Here is a 24,431-nt window from a genome sequence, read left to right as displayed (position 1 = left end):
CACCTAGCCACTAGGGAGCGTGAAAAAAGAAAATGAAGGGTAGGGCTATAACAAAACAAAGCATTGATTTCTAAAGTCATTTCATTCTTGCTGAGAAAAAAAAAGTATTACTGCTTCCAGGGAGCGTGTGGTGTGGCATCAAATTACAAGGCAATAGGCACGGCCTGCCAGACACACACAGCGTTTACCTTGCGGGAGCGAGCAGGGGCACCATCTGTTTGCAAGATAATTACAAACAGATGTCGCCAAAGCTCGCTGCCGCAAGGGAAACACCAAATGTGCACGCTTTGCAATAGAAAGCAATGAAAAACGTGCCCGTTTTTGGCCCAAAAAGTTGTTCAATTCCAAGAGGTCCCCTTCTATGCAGCGCCTGCGCGCTACGTAGGCGAGACCTAAAAACTGTTAATGCGTGCCAATTCTTTAACATTCTACATTTCATTGCTTGACTGATTTTAAACAATCTTTAACAGTTGTTTGGGGTGGAAAGTCCCTGGTGTAGTATCAATGTGCAGTTCTGGTCCTCATAGCACCAGTCAGACAGACCCTTGCTGTATTCCTACATAGGGGATCAGTGTTCCGAGTCAACATGCAGGCGCTCTCCGTGCTTTTGGTGCTCCCCAGCAGGGTTTCAGGCAGTTAGGGACAGAAGAGGAAGAGCTTAACAAAAGCATGCAGCTACAATGACAAGGCACAGCAAAAAGCCATCAGTTAAGAGATAGGCGTCCTACCCATTCCCCACATCTCCTGGACAGTTTGTGATAGCTGCAATCACCAAGGGAATCAGAGTGACTGCACACGGGAAACGGGTTTCTGTCGAGCTGAACCACACCTAAAGCAATATCATACTCTACTAATTTATGTGATTGTGTTTTTTTCTCTAGGTGAAGATTTTAAACTTTCTTACACAATGCACACATATGCTATATGGGAAGTAATAAATAAAATGGGTCAAAAATCGAACACTGTGTTAAACACCAAGATTAATGGTAAGGATATCAAAATACCAGGTGTGACATTAAGGGTGTGCATATTGTCGCTTAGATTATTGTAATCTCAATATACCGCACAAAATTTGGAATTCACTGGTGCATAGATGTCAACATTCTCAGTTATTCCTTACTATCGAGGCTTTTATTTAGGAATTTAACGAAAAAACACCAATGTTACCAATAAGTTGAGCTTTTAGTGAATGTTACAATAAAGAAGTTAGACCTTTGTTGTATAGCTCCTATATATCCTTATATCGTGTTAAGTTAGCATAGGTACGTTTGAGATTTAAACGCCATTTTTCCTTTCTTGCAACTTCTGCACACGACCCTTATTTGTTGACTTAGCTTTCAACCTAGTAGTTTGCCGTGGTGAATGTGAGAATAATATGTTATTGCTCTCATATCTGCTTTGTTTAATAAAACATGTCTGCACGGAGAGTGCTGAAGTTTCAGGAGCAACACGATATGGAATTGTTATGAGGTCTGATCTCCACGCCTTCATAGTCATAACACAAGTGCAGCCTTTGCCAACTTGGGCTTGAGGCGGGATTGATATTGCTTTGCACGAGAATTGTTAACACACTTGATGCGGTGCACATGCAGAGAGAGCTGGTGTATGCTGATGTGATTCCTTCATGCTAGGACACTAAGGTATGGGCCCGCCCTAAAACAACCCAAAGAGACCTTCTTAGCTAATAATATAATATATGTGTTAGGGAGGGTGAGAGATAAGTGTTGTTAACTCTTATTCATTACAGCATGTTAACATGCTGTCACCATTCGCTTTTTATGTCTTAGTAACTATGCTGATAATTTTGATACTGATAATAAGTATACTTGTATTATCTAAGATACTGCGCCTGAGAAGACGGCATTAGTAAATAAACATTTCAAATGCACATGTGTCTTCTTTACTCCATGTTCTGGTTTGTAATGATAATATAACAAAAGAGTGTTCATGAGTCCCACGTACCCTGAGGTACTGTAAGTTCATGTTCTGGTTTGTCTAAACATTGGGAGTTTGATATGTCCAATGAGACACTGTAGCTAGCTCGGTAAGGGGTGAGTTGGTTGCTAAGGTAAGTTTTGGGACATCCTAATTTGCCGAGGTTCCACTCCTCTGTGCACAGTTCTGTGTGAGTACAGAAACCCTGCAACATGGCGCCCAACGGTTTCGGTGGTCTTATATCATGACACTCGAGTAGTTTATCGTTCATGCCTTAACCCCTTCACGTCCGTTTCCGGAAAACGGGGTGTTGGTGAAACCTACCTATTTTTTCAAATAGGTCTTTATTCAAGCTTGATTCTTACTTAAACGGTTTCTTTGAATTACTACCCAGTTGTGCTACAAAGTATTCTTTGTGTTTTCTTGTTTCCAATTCTGTAATGGCAGCAGCGGTGGCTATTGCGCAGCATAGTCGCGTAGCGGTACGCAACCATCTTCAGGCGTACCAGGTCCCAGTAGATGGGATGGCTGTGATTTTCGTGGTAAGTGCAGATCCGGCGTTTCCTTACGAGTTGTTTTACTCTTGGGTTACGTTTCCGGCTGTGGACGCTAATTCTGGTTTGTTCCACTCCTACACCGCCTCGGATGTCCCGGCTGAATATACGCCATACAGGGCATTGGAAATACCTATAGATCATTGGCAGCATCGAGTTTGGTTTGATGGCGCCCTCCCCCACTCTTTGTCCCGTGCGAGGTTAGGTCCACTCTCAATTCCAGGTACTAATTGGCCTGCGTTGGGTGGCTTTACCCCGCACCCGAATCACGGGGCTTGTACCCTGGTAGAAATTCGCAGGCTACATGTAGTCTCCATTTCCGTGATTCGTGCTTTAGTGCAATACATCGGTCGACATCTTCCTGGTGGTCCCCAGGGGGGTGCGGCCGCTCCCATGGAACGAGGCGGAATGCGTCTCAATCCAGTGATGGTAAATTCGGTTTTTGGTGCGCGTCCTGTTGACAACGATGACTTCCCATTCTGGCTAGCAGAGAAGTTTGATCAACTGGAGGCGGTTTTTCCGAATTCTACTCCTGCTGATAAACATAGAATGTTAACGATTACTCTACCGAAGGATATTACTCCTGAACTTGCTGACTGTGACAGCTGGGGAAAAACATTTGCGGCAGTTTATACAAGGTGCTTCGGCACCCCGTCTATGACTGCCCTGCCTGAAATCGTTAGACGTGTTCAGAATGATCACGGTCCAGAGGCAGCGGTTGAATTGGGTATGCGCCTGTGTGGTTCTTTTGAGATTGTAAGTGATCTCATTCTCTCCAATGTTAAAGGAGATGCAGTTAACTTTCAGGTGTCGAATGCTTTGGCTGCTCTGCCCGATGCCGACAAACCCCGCCAGTTAGCAAAGATTGTGGTGGCCGCTTATAAAACGATTGGCCGCACAAGTAGAGGTCTGAAATATTTTCCAGTGAAGGAGAAAAAACAACCACAGGGACAATCTGCAGTGACAGATGCCCAGCCCAAGTCCAAGAAACAAAATTGGCCTAAAAAACAGACACAGGGGAAGCAGACAACGCAGACTCAGGGGACTTTTCCTGCAATACAAGCTCCTGCGCCACCCGAAAAAGTTTATGATTTGCGCGACCGCGCGATGATTAAATCGCCTGATCGTTTTGAGGGTTCTGATCAACGCTCTCCTCGTTCCTTTCAGGACACATCGGCCCAGAAGACCGGTGGAGGAGGAGGGGGTGGACGTGGACGTGGTGGCCAACAAGGACGTGGCCAGTCCCGCCAGACGGACGGCGCAGTGAAGCAGGAGGATTCTACGCCTAGGCGTCCGCAGTTTGCGAAAAAGAAAGTCGCAGCCTTAACAGCGCATCGATATGCCACAGATAGTGAGAACGCGGCTTCGGAATCTGACGTGGGCTCTGACCTTGCTGGACAGCGCGGCGGAGATAACCATAGTCAGAGAGGCGCTGCGTCCACTACTGAGGGTGACAGCGACTGATGTCTACGTTGTGATAGAAACAGCGGATACGAGACTTGCTCCCCCTGAAAGACTATATGAAATTGTCCTGTTAATTGAAGGTGACATACAGCGTACCGTTAAAGGTGTATTTTGGGAGAATCTGTCTTCTACATATGATATTTTACTTTCGGAGGCTGACTGGCCCCCACCTTTTGTGCTCGCGGCGCCGCGAGGGGAGGAGGTGATCCTTCCCAGTTTCGCGAACACTGTCTCGAAAGAGCATGCGCAGCATTTTGCAGAAGAGTGGGCTCGGGCTCTCGCGCCGGCTCTGTACCGTAACCAATGTGGTTGGGATAGATTGTCGCCTTGCCACGAAATTCCGTTGCGGTCTCAGCCGCAGCCTCAACCGCAATATCCCATTCGGCGTGAAGCAAAATCTTCCGTCGCGGAAATCCTTGAACAATTGGAATATCAGGGAGTTATTGAAACGTGTGTGTCACCGATGAATAATCCCCTTTTTACTGTGAACAAACCTGACGGATCATATCGTTTGGTTTTGGATTACCGGCATTTAAACTCGCATTGCCGTAACTGTGCTGTACAGAATACCCACGGCTCTGCCCTAGTGGATAGTCTCGTGCGTAAGCGTTTCAAGACAACGCTTGACATATCCAATGGTTTTTATGCCCACCGTTTGGACAGCTTTAGCTCCCAATGGACCAGTTTTACGAGCGCTGGAGTCCAAAAGCAATTCCGGCGTCTTCCAATGGGCTACAAGAATAGTCCTGGTATATTTACCGCTCGCATTGTCTCTATTCTGGAGGCACTCGACCCTGATGCTTTTTCGTATGTGGATGACATATATCTCACAGACGATGATATTTGGGAGCATCTGTGTCGTGTAAATTCTGTTGTTTGCAACTTCGCAGACATGGGTTACAAATTTAACTTTGCAAAATCGCACATTGCTGAACACACAGTGTTGTTTTTGGGCTATGAGCTCAACAATGAAGGTAGAGGTTTGGCTCCTCACTTCTTAGAGAAGTGCGCACAATTACGCGCTCCAACAACACTGAAAAAATTACAGTCTTTACTGGGCTTTTTGAATTTCGGCAGAACTTACATTCCGGAAAATGCCCAGCGTATCAAGCCTTTGTATGCTTTGATACAACCAACTTTCTCAAAATCATGCTGGCTGCCTGAGCATTCAGCCATTTTGCAATCCTTACAGGCTGATCTGCTCGCTTCTAAATATTTACTGACTCGTGATAACCACACCAACCTGGTAATAAGAATAATTCCTGGGACGGTGGGTTTCACATACCTCACTTTTAATGAAGGTGACACAGTACCTATCGCTTACAAGTCTCACTTGTACACTTCGGCTGAGATGCGGTTTCCCACAGTGGAAAAAGTTTTAACTGCTGTACAGATGGCAATTCTGAAAGAACGTGCTCTGTCACAGGGGAAACGCATGCTAGTGGTAACACCCTGTCCTCATTTGGAGGCAGTCACGAAAGCGAGTGTACCAAATTCAAAAGCTTTGCATCCTCGGTGGATTCAGTGGGCTGCGTCATTGTCATCCTCGGATGTCATGTTTATTTTTGACGCTTCCTTACGGTCGCAGGAGTACTTGCAGTATGAATTCGTTCATCCTGCTCCTCTGGCGATGCGACCTTTGGAGGACTTCCATTGCATCATTTACACTGATGGGTCGGCGCAGGTTGCGCATGGCTCTAAACATGCCTACGTTTCCGCATGCGCCATTGTGGTCGGTGCTATGTTGAATGATGAGTTCATTTCCAGGGAGGTACACACGTTGCCCCTGGGCGATTGCACCGCTCAATTGGCTGAGCTTCGTGCTCTATTACTAGCTTTGGAGTACGCAGATCCAAGTGTTACTACTCTAATTGTAAGTGATTCTTACTACTGTGTCCAGTCTTACAATGAAAACTTGTTCTTTTGGATTCAAAATGACTTTCATGATTCCAAGGGTAGCACAATAAAACATAAAATGATCTGGGTTCGAGTGGCAGAGCTTAAGGCTCTGTTGCCACTCGTTTATGTGATTCATACTCTCGGTCATCAGCGCGTAGGAGTTCACGCTGTTGGCAACTCGCTTGCTGATGAAGCAGCGAAATCAGCAGTATCTACATACTTAGTTGCAGCAGTTACTAGGTCTAAAACCAAGATTGATAGCGACATCTTGGCAGCGATTGCTGCCTCTGAGAAGGGAAGTAAACATCCTGCGGGATTCCCTTCGAAGTATAAATACCACTTAAGTCCCGAAAAGGTTCCTTTTGTGACAATTCCTGATGTTGGGGAACGGCTGATTCCCAACTCGGATCGCAGAGCAGACTTGATTACAGCGGCTCATGAAGGTGTGGCGTCTGCGCATGCGGGCGTCTCAGCCACTGTAACGCAACTACAACAACGTTTCTGGTGGCGGGGACTGTACAAACAGACGCGTGATTATGTCCTTCTTTGTGACATATGCCAGCAGATTAAACCTTCAACTGCTACGCGTCCGCCACAGACTCAGTTGTACATTTCTAATAAACCACTAGGCTGTGTTTATTTAGATCACTGCGGTCCTTTTTCATCTGATACTGCGTATAAGTACATCTTAGTAGCAGTTGACTCATGCACACGCTTTGTGTGGGTATGGCCACATCGCAGCGCTGATTCACGGACTGTCATTAGAGATTTGCGTATCTTTATAGGGATTTTTGCCTGTGGTACCTTCCATTCGGATCAGGGTCCGGCTTTCGCCTCTAAGGCGTATAAGGATGCCATGATTTCGATGGGGGTCCAAGTCAAGTTTTCGTCACCCTACAGACCTGAGGGTAATAGTGTAGTTGAACGAATGAACCGTGATTTAAAGCAATCTTTGACAGCCCGAGTTATAGGCACTGGCAGAAACTGGCTGGCTCACCTCTATGGCGTGCAGCGTGCTCTTAATAATCTCCCTAGAAGGTCTCTGGGTGGGCGGACCCCATACGAAATGCTCTTTGGCATCAAGATGTACGTCCCTGACCTTGACGGTCTAGACTCAGTGGTTCGCGCCACTTCCTTTGACGCAGATGAACATTGCAATGTTTTACAGAATCTACAATAGACCAGAGACACTCTTGCAAAGGAACATTTGCCCTCCACATCGGATGATGCGTTGCAGATCCCGGTAGTTGGCTGGCTACCCCAAGTTGGAGAGCTGGTTCGGGAGAAGATCGACAACAAGAAAGAGTTTGGTCCCTCCTATCGAGCTCCGGTCCCAGTCCTTGGAGTGAAGGGCACAAGAACAGTCATTTTACCACCACTTCCAGGTCGTAAGGAAAACAGGTTTATTTCTATTGACAATGTCAAGATACACAGAGTGGCCGATTCTTCTTAGCATGACACCAGCTGTTTCCTGTCCTTCCATTGTGAGAAATTCAATTCTGCCCACTGCTTCTAATAATGAACCTGAGGTGGCCATCGAATTACCTGCTGTTTCCAGTCCATTATTAAATAATTTGCCCGGAACTGATATGGATGAGACAGACTATACATACCCCACTGATTTGTCCATGCCTGACCTGCAAACTCGTTTAGCCACGGAATCCAGATTTTCATTTGACTCTGCTTCCCTTGCCTCGAAAAAACCCTCTAAAATTGCAGTATATGCTAGCCTGTTTAAAAAACATTTTTTGATACCTCCTTGGATATACATTTGGCTGGTCCTTTTTTCGGTTTACCTTTTTATGTCAATTGGTTTTGTGTTTTATTTTTTTCGGATTATGAATGGACACTATGTCGAGGAGAGAACTTGCATTACTCATTTAAACGGAACATTGGCCCCACTTTCCTCTTCACATTCTACACACAGATTAAAAAGAGACTTGACTTTGGTTAACATCACAGCCTGGCCTGTTCTGGATGGAATCGCGTGGGATGCAGTTCGGTTTCAAATTCATGGCCCAACGGAAGTCGTTAATGTTCCTAATGTACTTAGAGTGAATATGGGGGATGTGGTGAAACAAAACATTCGTTCTGATGATTGGGATGTTAATGCTGTGGAAAGTTTGTTTTCTGATTTGAAATACTATGCTGCTTTTGATGCTGAGGATTTATATTTAGAATCTGCTAATTATGGTGAATTGTTCTGTTACCAACATTATGGCAATCACTTCTTACACAAAACATCTTCCCGAAGGGATGCTGTTAATTTTACTCAGTGGGAACATTGCCCGGCACCTACACAAGGGAGTTCAGAAACGTTTCTTAAAAAGTATACTTATTTCACTGACTTTAATCAGTCCAATCCCGAGTCCTTTTATTTTAGGTTTCAAAGACAGCCACTGTCCAAGGTTAGACTTACCGATACCAAATTGTTGTATTCGAAGGCCTTCCTAAATCAATTAGTTACTGGGGGCTATGAGTTATGGAAGGAAACCATAGACCTTAAATCGGTTTGGGGTTCAAGGGCCTGGCAGGTACGAGGCACTGAGGCTTTGCACCGTGCATGTCTCATCCCGAATCATATGTTGTTTTTAAATGAAACCATTTCCCAGACCACATGCTTTGGATTGGCTACATCTAAAAGGTTGAACACCCCGTCTTTCCCGGAGTTGGAGGAATATGAGGATTGGAGTAATTTTACTCAATTGTCCATTAAAGATATACAGGCTCTGCTTCTTAATTCCTCCTTTAACATTTCCAGTATGAATCCTAAGGGTTGGCTGCTTTGGCACCGTAGTGCTGATTCTTGCCAAAAAAGATTTTTGAATATAACTGACGGTTTTAAGACTGTTAGATCTGATCCCCGGTTTGATTTGAGTCATACTGTCACCTCTTACTCTGTGGGCAAGTTGTGTCAAGCTTGGCTGAAACATTCAACTTTACCTGCGGTTAAGTATCACCTTTCCAAACTGAATGCAGATGTGGATTTAAATGATTTCATTAAAGGCCCAGCTAGTGGCAGGTCGAAAAGGTGGTTATATGGGGTTTACAATGAAATTTGGAAACTGTCACAGATTGAAGCTGCTTCACGCCTTAGGGCTATTGATCAGGCGAATCTTGAGAAAGTGCTTGCAGTTGTTGACAATAGCATTAACGTGCTTTCCTCTAGAATTTACACATTAGATAATATTGTGTCGTCTGTTGTTGATATTGTGCATGATGAAGTGTCTGTATTATACCATGGTCAAAATCAATTACGGTCAATCATGCAGTTTGCATGGACACTTCAGACTCTGAAAATGGGTAAAGTTCCCTGGGGATACATGAACGTTTCCTCTTTGTTTGCACCGTTTAATTTGACAGACAAACAACGCTTGCTTTCAATGCGTGATGCTTCCTTTTCTATGCTACATATTGAAAGGTTGGAATCTTTGCCTTTTTCTGTGGCAGAGGCCACTGCTGCTACGTGGCTTATCCACGGTTTAATAACACTGCCTTTTGCTTTATATAAGTTTTCAAATTGTATGAAATATGTGCCAATAGGTCGTTTTGAACCCTTAGGTAGCGGTTTTCTTCATGAGGTCTGGTCACTCCCATACACATACAGATGTTTCAAGGATGAACAAGAAGTTTATCTAACAGGGGATGAGTGTACTGAGACGCCAGATCATTCTTTAATGTGCAGACACATACAGTTACACGGTTCATGTAACAAGGACCGACCCAATATGGCTTGCGTTTTACAGGGCACGCCAGTTCCTGCTATCATCCCAACGTTTAAATTGTTAGAGAATGGTAGTTATTTAATGCTCAATAATGAAAACTGTTGTGGTTTAATTAAAGGTATAGCTTTCATAGTAACAGTTAGTGAGCGAGTTATTTGCTGCAGAAATGTTCTTTATCCTCCCACACGTGAACATAGGGAGTCTTCCATTTGGCCACAGATACCGACCTTGGGAGCAGAATTCAGCGGCATGGCTAGAATAAGAGCTCTATTGTCCCAGAAAGAGGTGGCCTTGAGCTCGGCCCGTGAAACTTTCGTGCTTCACATTGCTAACACCCGTACGGAGGTTCAGGCTCTTTTAAACACTGATTTGCCTTTGCATTTCGGAGCCATGGTCCGTTCTATCTTTAACGCATCCTCCACAACGGGCCTAGCACATTTTTTTAAAGTTGTTAGCGGTGGTCTCGTGACTTCCTTTGAGAAGATTTTTGGAGTTATCCCTGCCTTCTTCCATTCTATTTTTTCATCCTTATTTGGAGGGTTCCCGTTTTTACTTGCATTAGCGGCTGGCGCATTGGTGGTTTTCTGCCTTTTTAAATATGGATGCCCTTCCTGTGCAAGACCACGCTCAGCTGCTACTGACGCGGTTTCGCAACCGCATGCTTGATTATTATGGCACACTGCCGTAGGCGACTCTAAGCACGGCTTTTGGATTATCTTTTCGGTTCTCCTATTTCACCTGTGTCCAGCCTGTATTTCGCTGCCTGACCTGTGATTTCCTTTGGGCCATTGATTTGTGTCTCTGCGGACCAATATCTGCTGACGTCGATTTTGATCAACTGATGAGTCCTATCATTGCTCACGAGTTGGTTTGTTCTGACGAAAGGATTATGGCCTTGGCGGTGGCACATGGACTAATGGGTCCCTGGGATGTGTTGTCGGCAGCGCAAAGTTTCTTGGAACGAAGTTTTCTTGAAAACCCACCGAGCTGTCCTCTGATGGTTATAGAGGATCCGGTGCTGGAAGATCACGTATGTTCCTTTCATCTTTTAAATTGGATGGCTGAACTGTTTTCGGATGAGGACAGTGACTTCCTCCTGGAGGCTGTTGCAGCTTACTTTTCATATACAGTCTTATCATAGACACTGCCTCAAATTAACATGCTGATTGATAGCATTTCCTTGATTTTATTGACTTTTGGTCAAGACATTTTATTTTTGCTTGCCTATTGGCTTGAGCCACATTATACTTGTGGGCTATTTTTTAGCATTAGTTTTTATAATTGAATTTTTATTCATGCTCGTTTATAATTGGATTCTGCTCTCATGTGATGGCACTTCTGTTATCTTATTTAGTCCGTTCTCGGATCATGGGGGGGTGTTGTATAGCTCCTATATATCCTTATATCGTGTTAAGTTAGCATAGGTACGTTTGAGATTTAAACGCCATTTTTCCTTTCTTGCAACTTCTGCACACGACCCTTATTTGTTGACTTAGCTTTCAACCTAGTAGTTTGCCGTGGTGAATGTGAGAATAATATGTTATTGCTCTGATATCTGCTTTGTTTAATAAAACATGTCTGCACGGAGAGTGCTGAAGTTTCAGGAGCAACACGATATGGAATTGTTATGAGGTCTGATCTCCACGCCTTCATAGTCATAACACAAGTGCAGCCTTTGCCAACTTGGGCTTGAGGCGGGATTGATATTGCTTTGCACGAGAATTGTTAACACACTTGATGCGGTGCACATGCAGAGAGAGCTGGTGTATGCTGATGTGATTCCTTCATGCTAGGACACTAAGGTATGGGCCCGCCCTAAAACAACCCAAAGAGACCTTCTTAGCTAATAATATAATATATGTGTTAGGGAGGGTGAGAGATAAGTGTTGTTAACTCTTATTCATTACAGCATGTTAACATGCTGTCACCATTCGCTTTTTATGTCTTAGTAACTATGCTGATAATTTTGATACTGATAATAAGTATACTTGTATTATCTAAGATACTGCGCCTGAGAAGACGGCATTAGTAAATAAACATTTCAAATGCACATGTGTCTTCTTTACTCCATGTTCTGGTTTGTAATGATAATATAACAAAAGAGTGTTCATGAGTCCCACGTACCCTGAGGTACTGTAAGTTCATGTTCTGGTTTGTCTAAACATTGGGAGTTTGATATGTCCAATGAGACACTGTAGCTAGCTCGGTAAGGGGTGAGTTGGTTGCTAAGGTAAGTTTTGGGACATCCTAATTTGCCGAGGTTCCACTCCTCTGTGCACAGTTCTGTGTGAGTACAGAAACCCTGCAACACCTTAAGCATAAACGTTACAGTGCACATACAAAAACAATTTTAAAAAATAACGGGAAAAGAGCTACGTAATGTAATGAAGGACTCTCAAATCTTTCGATATGTGAGGACACAACAAAAAAAAATCATAGAGGAAAAAATAATCCTGAATGGAAGGAAACGTCTACTTAAACACAAATGCATTGAAATAAAATACATTGCTTTGCACTTTAATGTTATTGTTACCTTTTTATTATATATGTACATTTAGTATCTGTATTATGGTTGCTATTTCGTGCATGGAACAAAAGAAATGTATACATGTGCAGTGCACATCCAATCGAAAAACAAATAAAGCAACAAAGTTGACAACATTTTTTGGCAAAGGGAAGGCAAATTAGGCAGAAAGGTAATATGCAATTAAGCAGCATATGCATATGGGGTGAGTGAGATATATATCTACCTATTGAAGCATTTATCACCCGTTATTACTAAAAAGACACTAAAGGACACCACAGGTAATAATGATAAATGGTGTCAAATGCAGGGGACAGGTCAAGAAATCACAAAAAGAAAGTTTTGCTCTCGGACAGATATCATACAAATCCTAAAGTAACTAGCCCATTAATCATTGATCTGCATCATTATGCATGAGGAAAGCTTAGTACCCTTTTTCTCCAAAGTTTTAACGATAGAGAAAATTTGGAAAATGGGCAAATATTTTTCAAATTATCTGGGTCCAGCAATGACTTTTTCAAATGGGTAGTAGCTAGAAGTGGTGAGAAAGCGGGAATGAAAGGTTGTCAAAGGATTGGGATGACTAAAGGAGGGGTAAGTGTGCTGTTCAGGTGAAAGTCCTGTGCACTGCTTGGCAAAGCTAAGGTGTACTGCCTTTGTTTTTGTTCTGAATAACCACATGTTTCTTGTTATAGAGAAACCAGAAAGCATACACAATTGGATACACTTAGCTTTTCACTCTTTCATGAGAGGAACCCCAAAAGTACAGACCCTTTTTCAATGAGGGTGGCACCAGACAAATTCTCCCCATTGTGTAGTGACTAGAGCTTAATACAACTTTGCCAAAGGAATCAAGCTATGCTTCACGGATGAGGCCTAAATAGACCAAACCCAAACTGGAGTTGCTTGTATTACCATCTTGAGGGAACCTGATCTAGAAGTTTGGGCATGACGGCTCCTACTGGAGCAATATCTTTGCAGATTTTTATATGGCTGGTCTGTCTAGAGTGGCATAGTGGGCAACGACATGGACTTAAATGTGGCCAGAGTAAAGGCAAGTGGCTGAGATAAATTTAATGATTCGACCCACCATTTATTGGTTTCATCAACCATTGAGGTTGGTGGCAGTCATTTGACACTTAATGTACACAAGTTTGTGTACCCGTAACCTGTTATGAGACAACAAATAGCATATCCAGCAAAATATCTTTCCAGTTTCCTTAACTGGGTCGGATCCCTTACTTTTAGCATATGTAAAGTCCATTTGGGCTGGGTGTATGTTGCATACAATCGTGGCTTCCTTAGAAGGCTTTCAATGTCCTTGTTAGACAATCCACACTGCACCTACTCCTCTCCAGGTCCCATCATTTGAACCTTTTGTAAATCTTTGTGGGGAAGGGATGGGATGTTGTCTATAGCTCACTTACGTACTTGTTTAGAGTAGGTGTATCCTGACAGTGCAACCTGACTATCTCCTATTCGCTGTGCTGTTGATGGTTCCCCCAGACAACGGCCATGGATACAATGCGGTCTGAACACAATATACAAAATCTTGGACCAGTCCAAACTAGCTTAAAAGTCCACAAAACAAATGGCAGCAACTAGAAAATGTGCTTCTCCAAGACAGGAGATAAATAAGCCTAGCCCTCTGGTTAGCTTTAGCTAAATTTCCTGCCAAATCTGCAAAATGGGTGAAGGTACTGGTCCCATGTACTCCCTCAGCCACTATAAGGCTGTTTGAACACCAGTGTAGAAAGAAGACCTCTGACCAGGATGGGAACATCTGCAAAGTTGATGCTCTCTCTCCTGCCTAGCGCAAAGCTATGGAACACAGAATGAAGTCTGTACTGCTTTAACCAATGGAGAGAAGAAAGGATACCTCCAAGAGGAGCTAGACTCAATCTGTCAGAAGAAGACTTTGCCCCTGGAAGACCAGATGATGGCCCAGATAACCAGATGATCTGCATAGAGGACGTCTCAATGGACTGAGGTCACACAGGAGTCTTGAGATCTATGTAGTACCGCTGCTCAGAAGAAGCAAGAGCATCATCTGAGCTGTAGAGCAGCATTTTGACAGTCATCACGAGACTTAGTGAACCTGCGAAGTCCCCAATCAATCACTGTCCTATATTCTCTTCTTGAGCTCCAATGGGGACCATGAGGCATCAAGCCTTCACATCTCAAGTGTGGGGTCCTACTTTGCTGCTTAGTGGTAGTGCCTGTATTTCCAAAACTGTTTCAACCATCTTTCTAGCTCCTACTCTAGCACAGAGAAAACAACTTTTACATTTCTATTACGACCAAACTCTAAAGTCCAGTTTCCAGTAGGAATTAGTGAAGCTAGTGACTGAAGTAAGTGACTGTTACACCCAAAGTAACATGCACAGAAGCTTATAGGTCACCTATGGACTTGTTGATTTGTACGGATCCACCATTACAGATGTCCAATTTAGGAATATAACAACCAGTTGGGTCCAGGGTGGGACTGCCTCCTATGGGCCGGTATACCTAACTAGATTTTATGGAATACTACATACTTTGAATGGAGTCCTTGTTCGAGAGGTATTTTTCTGCACACAGGTAATTTTTACGAGGCAGCCCTTGTTTACTATAGCACAAGTCCAACCATCACAAAACACACTAAGTAATGCCCTTGAACATTAACAAGTTACAAGCCATGTAGTATATGGTCAGAACTACAGAGTACAATGTTAGAAAACTGCAAAGGAAGACTGCACAAAAACTAGAGTACAGATAGCCAGGGTGCATGAATTAGCGAGCCATTGCTTAGTCTTGGTTTGTAGCTCTGTCAGGCTAGGAAAGGTTATTAAGAAACATATGACAGACAGCATTATAAGATTTCAGTAAGTTCCACTTAACACATGGATGACTGCTTGCATGATAAACTAAAGGAGTGTGGAGGCATAGGATTCAAGAGAGATTTTCCAAGTCTAGACAGCAGTGTGATAGGTTGTCACATGTACTACTGCTAACCTGATATTCATGTCCACTCTCTGGCTTATATTAAGATGCAAAGCATTTGGAAGTGCAACAATCAGCATTGTGTCTGTTGGCATTACAGGACTGATGGAACAGTAGGATTGAAAAGGGTAGAGGTTAAACTTGGAAAGGACAGTTTTTTATTCGGATTGTTTTTATTAAAATACGGGTTAGTATCCTAAAATATAAGCAAGTAACCTAAGAATAAATGTAGACATTCAAGTTCTATCAGTTAAATAATACGAAAAAAATATTACAATTCTCTTATTAATGAGTACATCAAACGTGGCATTATCCCACTTCCACAATACCAGGCTTTAACAGGAGATGTGCGAGAGGTAGTAAGAGCTGCAGCCAAAAACCGTTCCTCAACTACTTAATGTCTTACTGTAACTTAACTAAAATTCAATGCAGGAAGGTGTCTCTGGTAATACCTACTTCCCTCTCTTTGCACAAACGCAAAATATTGCAGACCAGAGAAAAGGGAAATAACAAGCATTAGGCAACATGTGCACAGAAATCAGGTTCGAAGTCTAGGCTGCAATGTTTCTTCCTTTTTTCTTTTTAAATTGCCCCCAAATATTCTGTGCCACCTCGAGTTGTGTGAAAACTATTGAACCCCATTGTTCGAGTCTCGGTAACGACGCCAAACCCTCCTGTGATTCTGGGCAAATCACTTAATCTCCCCGAGCCTAAAATGAAAGTGTGTCCTCATGTAATGTAACTGGAAAAATATGTAAAGCGCTCTGATACCTGATTCGGTTCGGGTCTAGTTTGCGCTATATAAAACTCTGCAAAAAAAAAACACTCTTAGGTTTATATGGTTCTAGATCTAAGTCTCCATCCCTGCAGCTAAGCCCTCCTTCCATTCTGCTTTCAGAACTTGGAGGCACGACACAGTGCTACGGTTCGCATTCTATTCGCAGCTATTCTCAAGAGGTCCTTCCTGCGTCTCGTGGACCTAGAATCAACTACTTTACCCATGCCATTCCCCTTGGTTTCTCTGGATGTACTGAGAATTCTGAAAGCACTGTGTATTTCCAGTGTGATGGGAGGAGCTGCCCTAAAAAACCTCTAAATTAGACAAATTCAAAATAACCCAGATGTCCTCTGGGAAGACAGAAAAACCAAACATCTTTACTTTGGAGGGTCTGGCAGCATCTCAGGGCTCTCCAACTGTACTCTCAATGACAATCATGGACTTACGACAACCACTGAAGTCCCTATACTGCTATAAATCAACCCAAGTATTTTGTGTCAGGGTGTTCATGGAACTTACATTACTAATCAAATGTTAAACTTCCTGCACATAATGATCTTCCCTGAAGTGAACTGGTACCAACGATGCCTTCAGTTGATCATAAATAAAATCGTGCATGCTTCATCTTCTCCAACAGTGCTGTCAAGCTCCTTAGGGGAGGGCAAACAGTTAGGAATCCTATGCATGGTCTCCCTTAGTGCCTGGTTCGGCTGAAGAGGTGAGTCCAGGCCTAAAAATACTCATTCTTGTCTCTGACAATGTTGTTCCCATTTTCTTTGAGTAGCATATAAAACCACAATTGTGTTGTTTTCTATGGGCAGCATTGTAGGCCACGATGGAAAGGTCTCCCTCGCCGTTGACTACCTTATGTGAAAAACTCTCTGAACCACAAGTTTCCAATGTCTCATCTCTCATTAGCGCTGAAGTCTCACCAAAAATTCATCCCTTCCTCCTAGCCTTGCATTTACTGTACGAGAAACACACCTCTCCCTATCTGCTGCCACACTGCATCCAGTTCCCATCCACCATTGAGCTCTAGGAGTTCTGTGGTACTTCCAGGTGACTGCAATACCCAATTTGTTTACACAATTCAGTAGAAGCGGCGAGACCCACTAAGCACTACACTCACAACCTCTGGGTCCAGCTCTAGTGCAGTTGCAGTCTTGACAGTGACATTTTGAAGAATGTGACTGACGTGCTTGCAGGCGAAAGTATGACTTAGCCTGTTCTCAGTCCACTAGAGCTACCAAAATCATGAACCTCTGGTTCAATTGGGGTGTTTCTACTTGATTCTCTAAAGCCGCTTTCTGAGCAGCCCAGGTATCAAGCTAAGTTGCTGAGCACAGTCTGTGAGGGAACTGTGCAGTGGCACTTTAAGAAAGTGGCCATCATGGAGCTATGCAAGTCACACCCCCTTCCAAGTAGCTAGGATTTGCAACAATAGTCTACAGAATAGATGGCATTAAGTCATTTCTAGGTCTCAGATGGAAGCATTTTCAAGGAACAGATACTTGCGAAGGTCTGAATAAACGCTGTCGGAACAGTTCATATTCAGGGAAGGCACTGAACTGTGCAGAAGCAATAGTGTAAACCTTTTTAAGTGCTCGTGAAAAGCGGTCTATTAAACATGTGGAACTTGGGGAATCACAATCAGAAGTTTCAGTGTTAGATCAGTTTAGTAATAGAAACTTATGGTCCACCAAGCTGTATGCAGCTAGAAAGTAATCCACGCTATCCAATTTCCCTCTTCCAAGATGGAATAAAGCTAAATAGGAATCAAGTACCATGTAACTAACGAGCAAAGTTGATAAAGAGCGAGTGAATAGGCTTCAACTGCAGCACCAAATACAGATTGAAAAAATGGGGTTTGCAACGTACCTTGTGAGATGCCACATGTAATGTATTGGAAAAACTCCTTGAACAAAGGTATGGCAAGGGTCTGGGTGCTAAGTGAAAAGGTATTTGCTCAAATCCAGTAATAGTTCTCCATATTTCCTGCCTGGTCGAGATTAGAGGGGAGGATCCTATGGTCAACAGTATCAAAGAGGCTGGCTAGGCAAGTAAAATCATAGGTTCCGACATAAATGCCATACAAATACATAAAAGGCCATTAGAAAAATGGGTAATCTAGGGAACATCTGGAATCTTACCTAAAGATTGAAACTACGATTACATGCTACCTAAATCGATCAAAAGTCTATAGAGCAAGAAGACACAGATTACTTACAAGACTCTCTCAGATCAGCCAAAAGTAGGATCGGGGAAAATCATTTGCTGCCACTTACCCAGATGGGTCATACTGAACGACTAGAACAGGAATCCCTGGAAACATCACGTCATGGGTATTCAGAGCCAACCATTGAATGATTGGTGTTTAGGCTAAACTTTACACTAAAAGGCACTGTTTCTTCAAGGTAAGACTGGAGGTGCAAAGTAGGAAGGGGCAAGGGTGTATGTTAACAAGTGAAAAGCTATCTGGTGGGAATTATACATGTTGTGTAAGAGGTTTATAAGCATTGTGAATAAACTACAGTTAAATTAGCAATCTGGCATAAAAAATGGCAATCTGACACTGGAAATAATTACAACAAAAAAGCAATTATTTAACAAGGTCCTAAAATGTGTCGACAACCTTGCAGAACTACAAAACATTTCCGTATTAATAAAAACTCAAACTACATAACTTCCAAAGACTGTTTTCATAAATCACTTCATATTTGGCAAAACAGGAAGGTTCAAATAGAAAATGTTATTATCTGCTTAAAGCTTAGGCACAAAGGGTAAAAAAACCAAATAATAGCACTACCCATAAATTTCAGCGTTCTAGAATGAAATCTCTTTAACGATCATTATTGTAGCTAGTTCAACAACCAAAGATAATTTCCATCTCAGAGCAGGCTTACTAAGATTGTATATTTCTGCACACATATCTATCAATTTGAGTAGGTGTCCTCTTGTTTTAAGACCTTGTCATTGATGTGTTGTATCACGAAATAAATGCTATTTAAAACCAAATATGCTCTCAGTCTTCAATCAAACTCCCTTGTTTCACTTGCAAGCTTGTCTTCTCCTTTGTTACATTAGATTGATCATTCTCACATCCATAGTCCATTTTTTATAATCGATTTACATAATAATTTCAATCATTTTGCATTACTTTAAATGTTCAGGTCAAGAGACAGCTTAAAGAAGAATACGATGGTACTATAGGTAAGGTTTGTTTTTTATTACTAAACAGAAAGCACAATACTTACAGAGCACAAGACCAATATGGCCTCAGTTGTATGTTAAACATACAGACTCAGATTGTTTTTAGACTCTAGCTTCGCTTCTTTTATGGAAACGCCTTATAGTTAAAAAAACGTCTGTGACCGGTGCACCATATACCTTTACAAACTCAAAGGTCAAAAAGCGATCTTGATAAAGGCCTGTTATTCCAAAAGAACAATTAACTTTTCTTTTGATGCTTCAAAATATGAAAGTTATAAACAGGCGCACTTTGTGTCAATACATGCATGGACGGATACCTTTCAAGTAGCATGAACACATAGAAAGTTAAATAATTTGATAGGTAGCTTTACCTGAGGGAACAGTCACAGCAGGAGGGAGATTTTCACTTGGAGAGACAAACAAATCTTCCTCTCCCTCTGTTGACGAGCTGGAGGATGAGTCACTACTGAGGTCGTTGTCACTGGAGCTACTGGAGCTGGGAAGCAATGCATACTTGCGGCGAGCTAACACCTCCCGCTTTTTCCTCTGCAGCAATATCCTATCTTTTTGCTTTTGTGTCCGCTGAGAGGAACTGTTTTTCACAAATCGCTTCCTATGTGAAGGTTTCCTGAGAGCGTTGCTTTGAAAGCAGGCCCTCTTCATCAACAATCCAGGGACAGGCTCTGCCTCTGTTCGAGGCCATTTTTGTGATCTTGCACTATTTGTTCTAGTAGTACTACTCAATACTGCCTGTGGGTGCCTCACAGCCTCCTTGTCCTCCTCAGACGTTACAGTGTCAGAGTCCCCAAAGTGCAAGCTCGACGATGGCGAAGACACACAGTCACTGAATGAAGAGTCGTTGTCTTCGTCACTTTGTGTCTGAAGGTGTTGCCTGAGCTCTAAAATTCCCTGGTTGTCTTTGACAGCACAATTTTGGGCATAGGAAGGGCCAGCCTGCTGGCTCTTGCGTTTCTTCCTCATCACGAGGTTTTTTTCTTTCTCTTCTCGACTGCCATTTGTGTCTTTCTGTTGCTTTTGAGAGTCACTGCACAGATGAGCAAACTCATTCACCCCTTTGCTTGCAATCATTTGCACTTCTTCGGGGAAGCTTTTGACCGCCCCAATAGGTTCAGGGTTCAAGAGGGCACCCTTCAGGCTCTCCTGTCTCTCTGATGCATCCGAAGGAACTTCACTCTTCATATCCGCTTCCTGGGTATAAAAATACGATGTTCAGGAGTTTAAAGACACGTGGAAAAGCTCCAGCATGGCCTAAAACGATAAAAACAAATACGCTGCTCACATGATGGAAATTTGAAAACATCGGAACTACAAAGGACATTTATTCATCACACAGACAACGACACACTTGCTATATATATATATATATATATATATATATATATATATATATATATATATATATATATATATATATATATGTGCTATGCCACTAAAACTGACGTGTCAGGTAGAATGTCTACCAGCCAAAATTAATTTAAAATACATGTTACACAAAAGATTACGGTCAAAGCTACAGCTGAAAAGTTCTATCAATGTGCATATGCAGAAAGGTATTAAATGTGCTCTAGTCAAATACATTTTCACTTCTACTATACAACTTGAAGGTACTGGCTGGGAGGCAAGATAAAGCCTCTCCAATTCTGGTGAAGCAGGTCAGTTCCCAACGACATGATCAGATTTACAAAAGCATTGATAAAATAACTGTTCTTTGACATCATAGGATTCTTTCAAAAGCGGACATCCGGCCTTTAGAAAGATCCTAGTTCTGCGCGATCAGACAAGTCAGGAGCCACGAGTTCCCTGGGTTCCATATCCTAGGTCTTCTCTCAGGGATGTTAATAGCAAACAAAGTATGTGGGTTGTGCTGGGAATTAGTAGCGGATTCTGCTTACTATTTAATTGTATTTCACCTCTTTACATTCTACTTTCTGCCAGTTGGTGCTGCGATGGCAAGCTGGCAGGTATGCTGTTACTTACTTGAATACATTTTCTGTCTCAACAAGCCCTGGTCTGTTTAGCATGACAGACTGTAGCTAATAGAGCTTCAAAATAAACAAAAAAACTGGATAAAGCTCGCAGCGAGACCAGCAAATTATATAAAGATACAAATCTAACCAAAACAGCATCAGCAAAACCAACAGATGTGGCATTAGCCAGCCTCCTCTTGGGTTGTGACCTTTTTGATATGTGTAGAATTTCTATCTTCAAATTTGGATATTTCCCTTTGGCTCAATTTTCGATGTCAACAATAATATCACAAGTAGTATTTACCCGCGTGGTCAATAAACCACCGTCAAAGCTGTCGTCTCGGATCACCGGCGTCAATCGCAATCCAACTAAGGATCCTTAGTTGGATTGCGATTGACGCCGGTGATCCGAGACGACAGCTTTGACGGTGGTTTATTGACCACGCGGGTAAATACTACTTGTGATATTATTGTTGACATCGAAAATTGAGCCAAAGGGAAATATCCAAATTTGAAGATAGAAATTCTACACATATCAAAAAGGTCAATACCTGCCATGGTATGAGATATACATGTTCTCCTAATGGATATTGATATGCAAATGGATTAAAAATAGCCAGGAAATCATAACTCAGGAGGATTTCGGATTAGTATCACCTAGCGTCTGGGAAATAATTTAGCCCTGAAGAAGTTCCGGTTACGGAACGAAACGCGTTGGCTGGTGTTTGTATGGACTAATAAAGGAACATTGAATTCCACATATCTATCCAACAGCATTTATGATTCAGCGTCTGTATGAATGTGGCCTAACGAGTTAATACTCTCCAACGAATCATTGGACATTTAATTTCATAGCGGTGCTTTTTCATTTATAAAAAATATAGACTATTTCCAACTCTTTTGGATATGCCCTTGGGGACAGGGGGCATTTGAAAACTGCACGCCAGTACTTTTGTATGTATATTATATTGGAGATATTGGGGTTGGTGCTTGGAACCAGAGTGGTCCACTGTCTGCGGTTTTGCCTATCAAGTCCTCTTGGGTTGTGTCGATGCGTGTTTTATTTTGCTAAAACTTTTATAAAATGTTATTCCTGGGGAAGATGCCGGGGGCCTCATCGATCAAAATAAAAAATTTGCTAAAAGCAAAAACATTTTTGGTCTCAAAAGGCCCACATTGCCTTAGTCCCAGATACTTTTAGGAAACTACTTTGTGTTTCGATGTACTCCTTGTCAAGTGCCATCACTCTCAGTGAAGTTAATCAACGGCTGAAGTGAGCTGAACTACTGCCCCACACACTTAATGCAGTAGAGGGTGGAAGAAAAATCTGGATGACAAAACAATAAGTCAATCAATGAATGAGTGAATATTATTATAGAGTGCACGGCACGGCTTCGCCGGAGGCCAATGGATGAAGGGATCTGGTTCAAAGCACCTACAAGTACTATACATTAATTTTAGTAAACACAGACAGTCTCTGATAAAGCCACACAGAAAAATAAAGTATAGCAGATATTATCATGCTGATCTATTTGAAAATTATAACAATACCCAACTGGTATAAATTAGCCATTTAACATAGAATCCGCCCACAAACATTGCCCATATTGACTGCAAGAGTCTAGTATTTTAGTTCTCCCTGTCATTCCATCAAATCCTTCAGTCTAAAACTCAAGTCAATTTTAATTATTGCCCTGTATATATAAAAAATATATATATATTTTTAAACTGTCTCCCCATGCTGTAGAATTCGTCCCACTGGGGTTCTAGTAATGATCCCTCACATTTTTAGGTCTCGGGCTGATCCAGCGCATGCGCTGACCTGGCCGAGACATTTAGTAGGGCTTTTAAAAGTGCTACTTTCCCGGTGACCAGCTTACTATCACGCGCACAAGAGCACGCGCGCATGCGCGTAATAGCAAGCTGGTGGCTGGCAAGGTAGCACTTTCGGTGACGCGCGTGCACACCACTCGCATCACAACTCGCGTTTTTTTATTTAATTTTTCTGCCGCACGGCTTTACTTTTATGGCCGCACAGCCAATGCTTGTTTAAATAAATGACTCGGGAGTCTTTTATGCCCTCCACGCCAATGTGCACAAGTTCATTCTAATAACATTAATGAACATTCAGTAGGCATTATTTACCGGTTATGCGCCCTCACATCTGAAAGTAGCCCCTGACCTGTGAGCGATTCTGATAAGGACCCCTGGTCCTAGATCGTTCATTAACATTAACAGCTGTTCTGTTGTAAAACATTTTTAAAGCTTCTAGACGCGCTACCAAGAGTATTTGTATTCCACAATTCAGTAATCATTGTTTATTTTCCAAGCAAGCTCTAATATTCGCCCAGCAGGAACATGGCCTTCCCCTTAGACATCTGCGGCACGCAGATTCTTGACAGAACTTGTTTTTTGGGGATCCCCTGCCGAGCAGCCGGCGCTCACCTGCCCTTAGTGATGGTGCGCGCCTTAGAAAAGCGCGTTTGCCAGAGGCGCGTGACACGCCCACGCTGTCCTTGTTAAGATATGTTCTGTTGCACTTTTTAACGCGTGGACTTGTCCCAGGAGCCCTCAAAGTTGAAGGCAGCTGTGACGGGCTACGACGCCGCTCGCGATCCAGAGGATACCGCCCAAGTGTCAAGGACTGATCCAAATCAAAAGGTGGATGGGAAAGGCGGGGTTACATCACCGAGATATTGTTTAAACTTATGCTTGGGGAGGGGAGGCAGTTCAATTGTGTCAGCTTGGTGTTTAGGTTCACTTTTTGGAGGGGGAAACCGAGCAGTAAAGCATGGGCTTGTATTTCTGGTCCAGGAAAGACATGGCTTGGCAGTTCGGGCTGGACTGTTCCCATGAGGCACAGGGTCAAGGCTGGTTTGCATATGGCCATGTCTGAACTGGGGTGGTGTGGAGTGCAAAAAAACGATGGATTTAGGCCCAGATCTCTGTACTGGGGTGAATGTATGACATTGTTCTGCATTCTGTCCATCAACTGTTATTTTTGTATTTTGAGGATAGCTGCTTGTTGAAAATAACAGCTCCCTCCCCACTCGGGTCATCCATTGTCCTGTCTCATACATTTCTGGCATTCCCGGGTTGTGGAGAGCCGCAACAAGAACCGAAGAGAATGGCTTTTTGTGACAGGACTCCCTTTCCTTCTGTTTTTTAGTGGTGCTACAGCCCCATAGTGGGCTGGGCCTGGAGCTTTACCAGCTGTTACCTCTCCGGATAGACGCCCTATCCCCTCTGTCCATCCCCTTGCCCGGGTGCGCGTTCATGCTGTATCAGAGGTCACCCCCTCTGATACCATACAGACGTCAGCCAACCGTAACCCTCTCTCTTCCCTGCACAAACTGGCCTATTATGCCCCTA

At 42.9% G+C, this 24,431-nt stretch overlaps 1 protein-coding gene across 6 annotated transcripts in view; it reads right to left on the bottom strand.

Moving 5' to 3' along the window:
• RNF111 (ring finger protein 111) overlaps positions 1-24,431 on the bottom strand; it is a 399,764-nt gene that overhangs the window by 338,065 nt on the left and 37,268 nt on the right. For all 6 annotated transcript variants that reach the window (XM_078685178.1, XM_078685180.1, XM_078685182.1 and 3 more), the window contains exon 2: positions 19,443-20,340. In XM_078685178.1, the coding sequence (XP_078541304.1) occupies positions 19,443-20,271 (829 nt within the window). In that variant the 5' untranslated portion in view covers positions 20,272-20,340. The remainder of the gene's footprint in view (positions 1-19,442; positions 20,341-24,431) is intronic.

Source organism: Lissotriton helveticus, chromosome 3_2 (assembly GCF_964261635.1).
Source record: "Lissotriton helveticus chromosome 3_2, aLisHel1.1, whole genome shotgun sequence".
NCBI lineage: Eukaryota > Metazoa > Chordata > Amphibia > Caudata > Salamandridae > Lissotriton > Lissotriton helveticus.
Note: the sequence above shows the minus strand (reverse complement) of the source record. Positions and strands in the feature narration are given on the sequence as shown.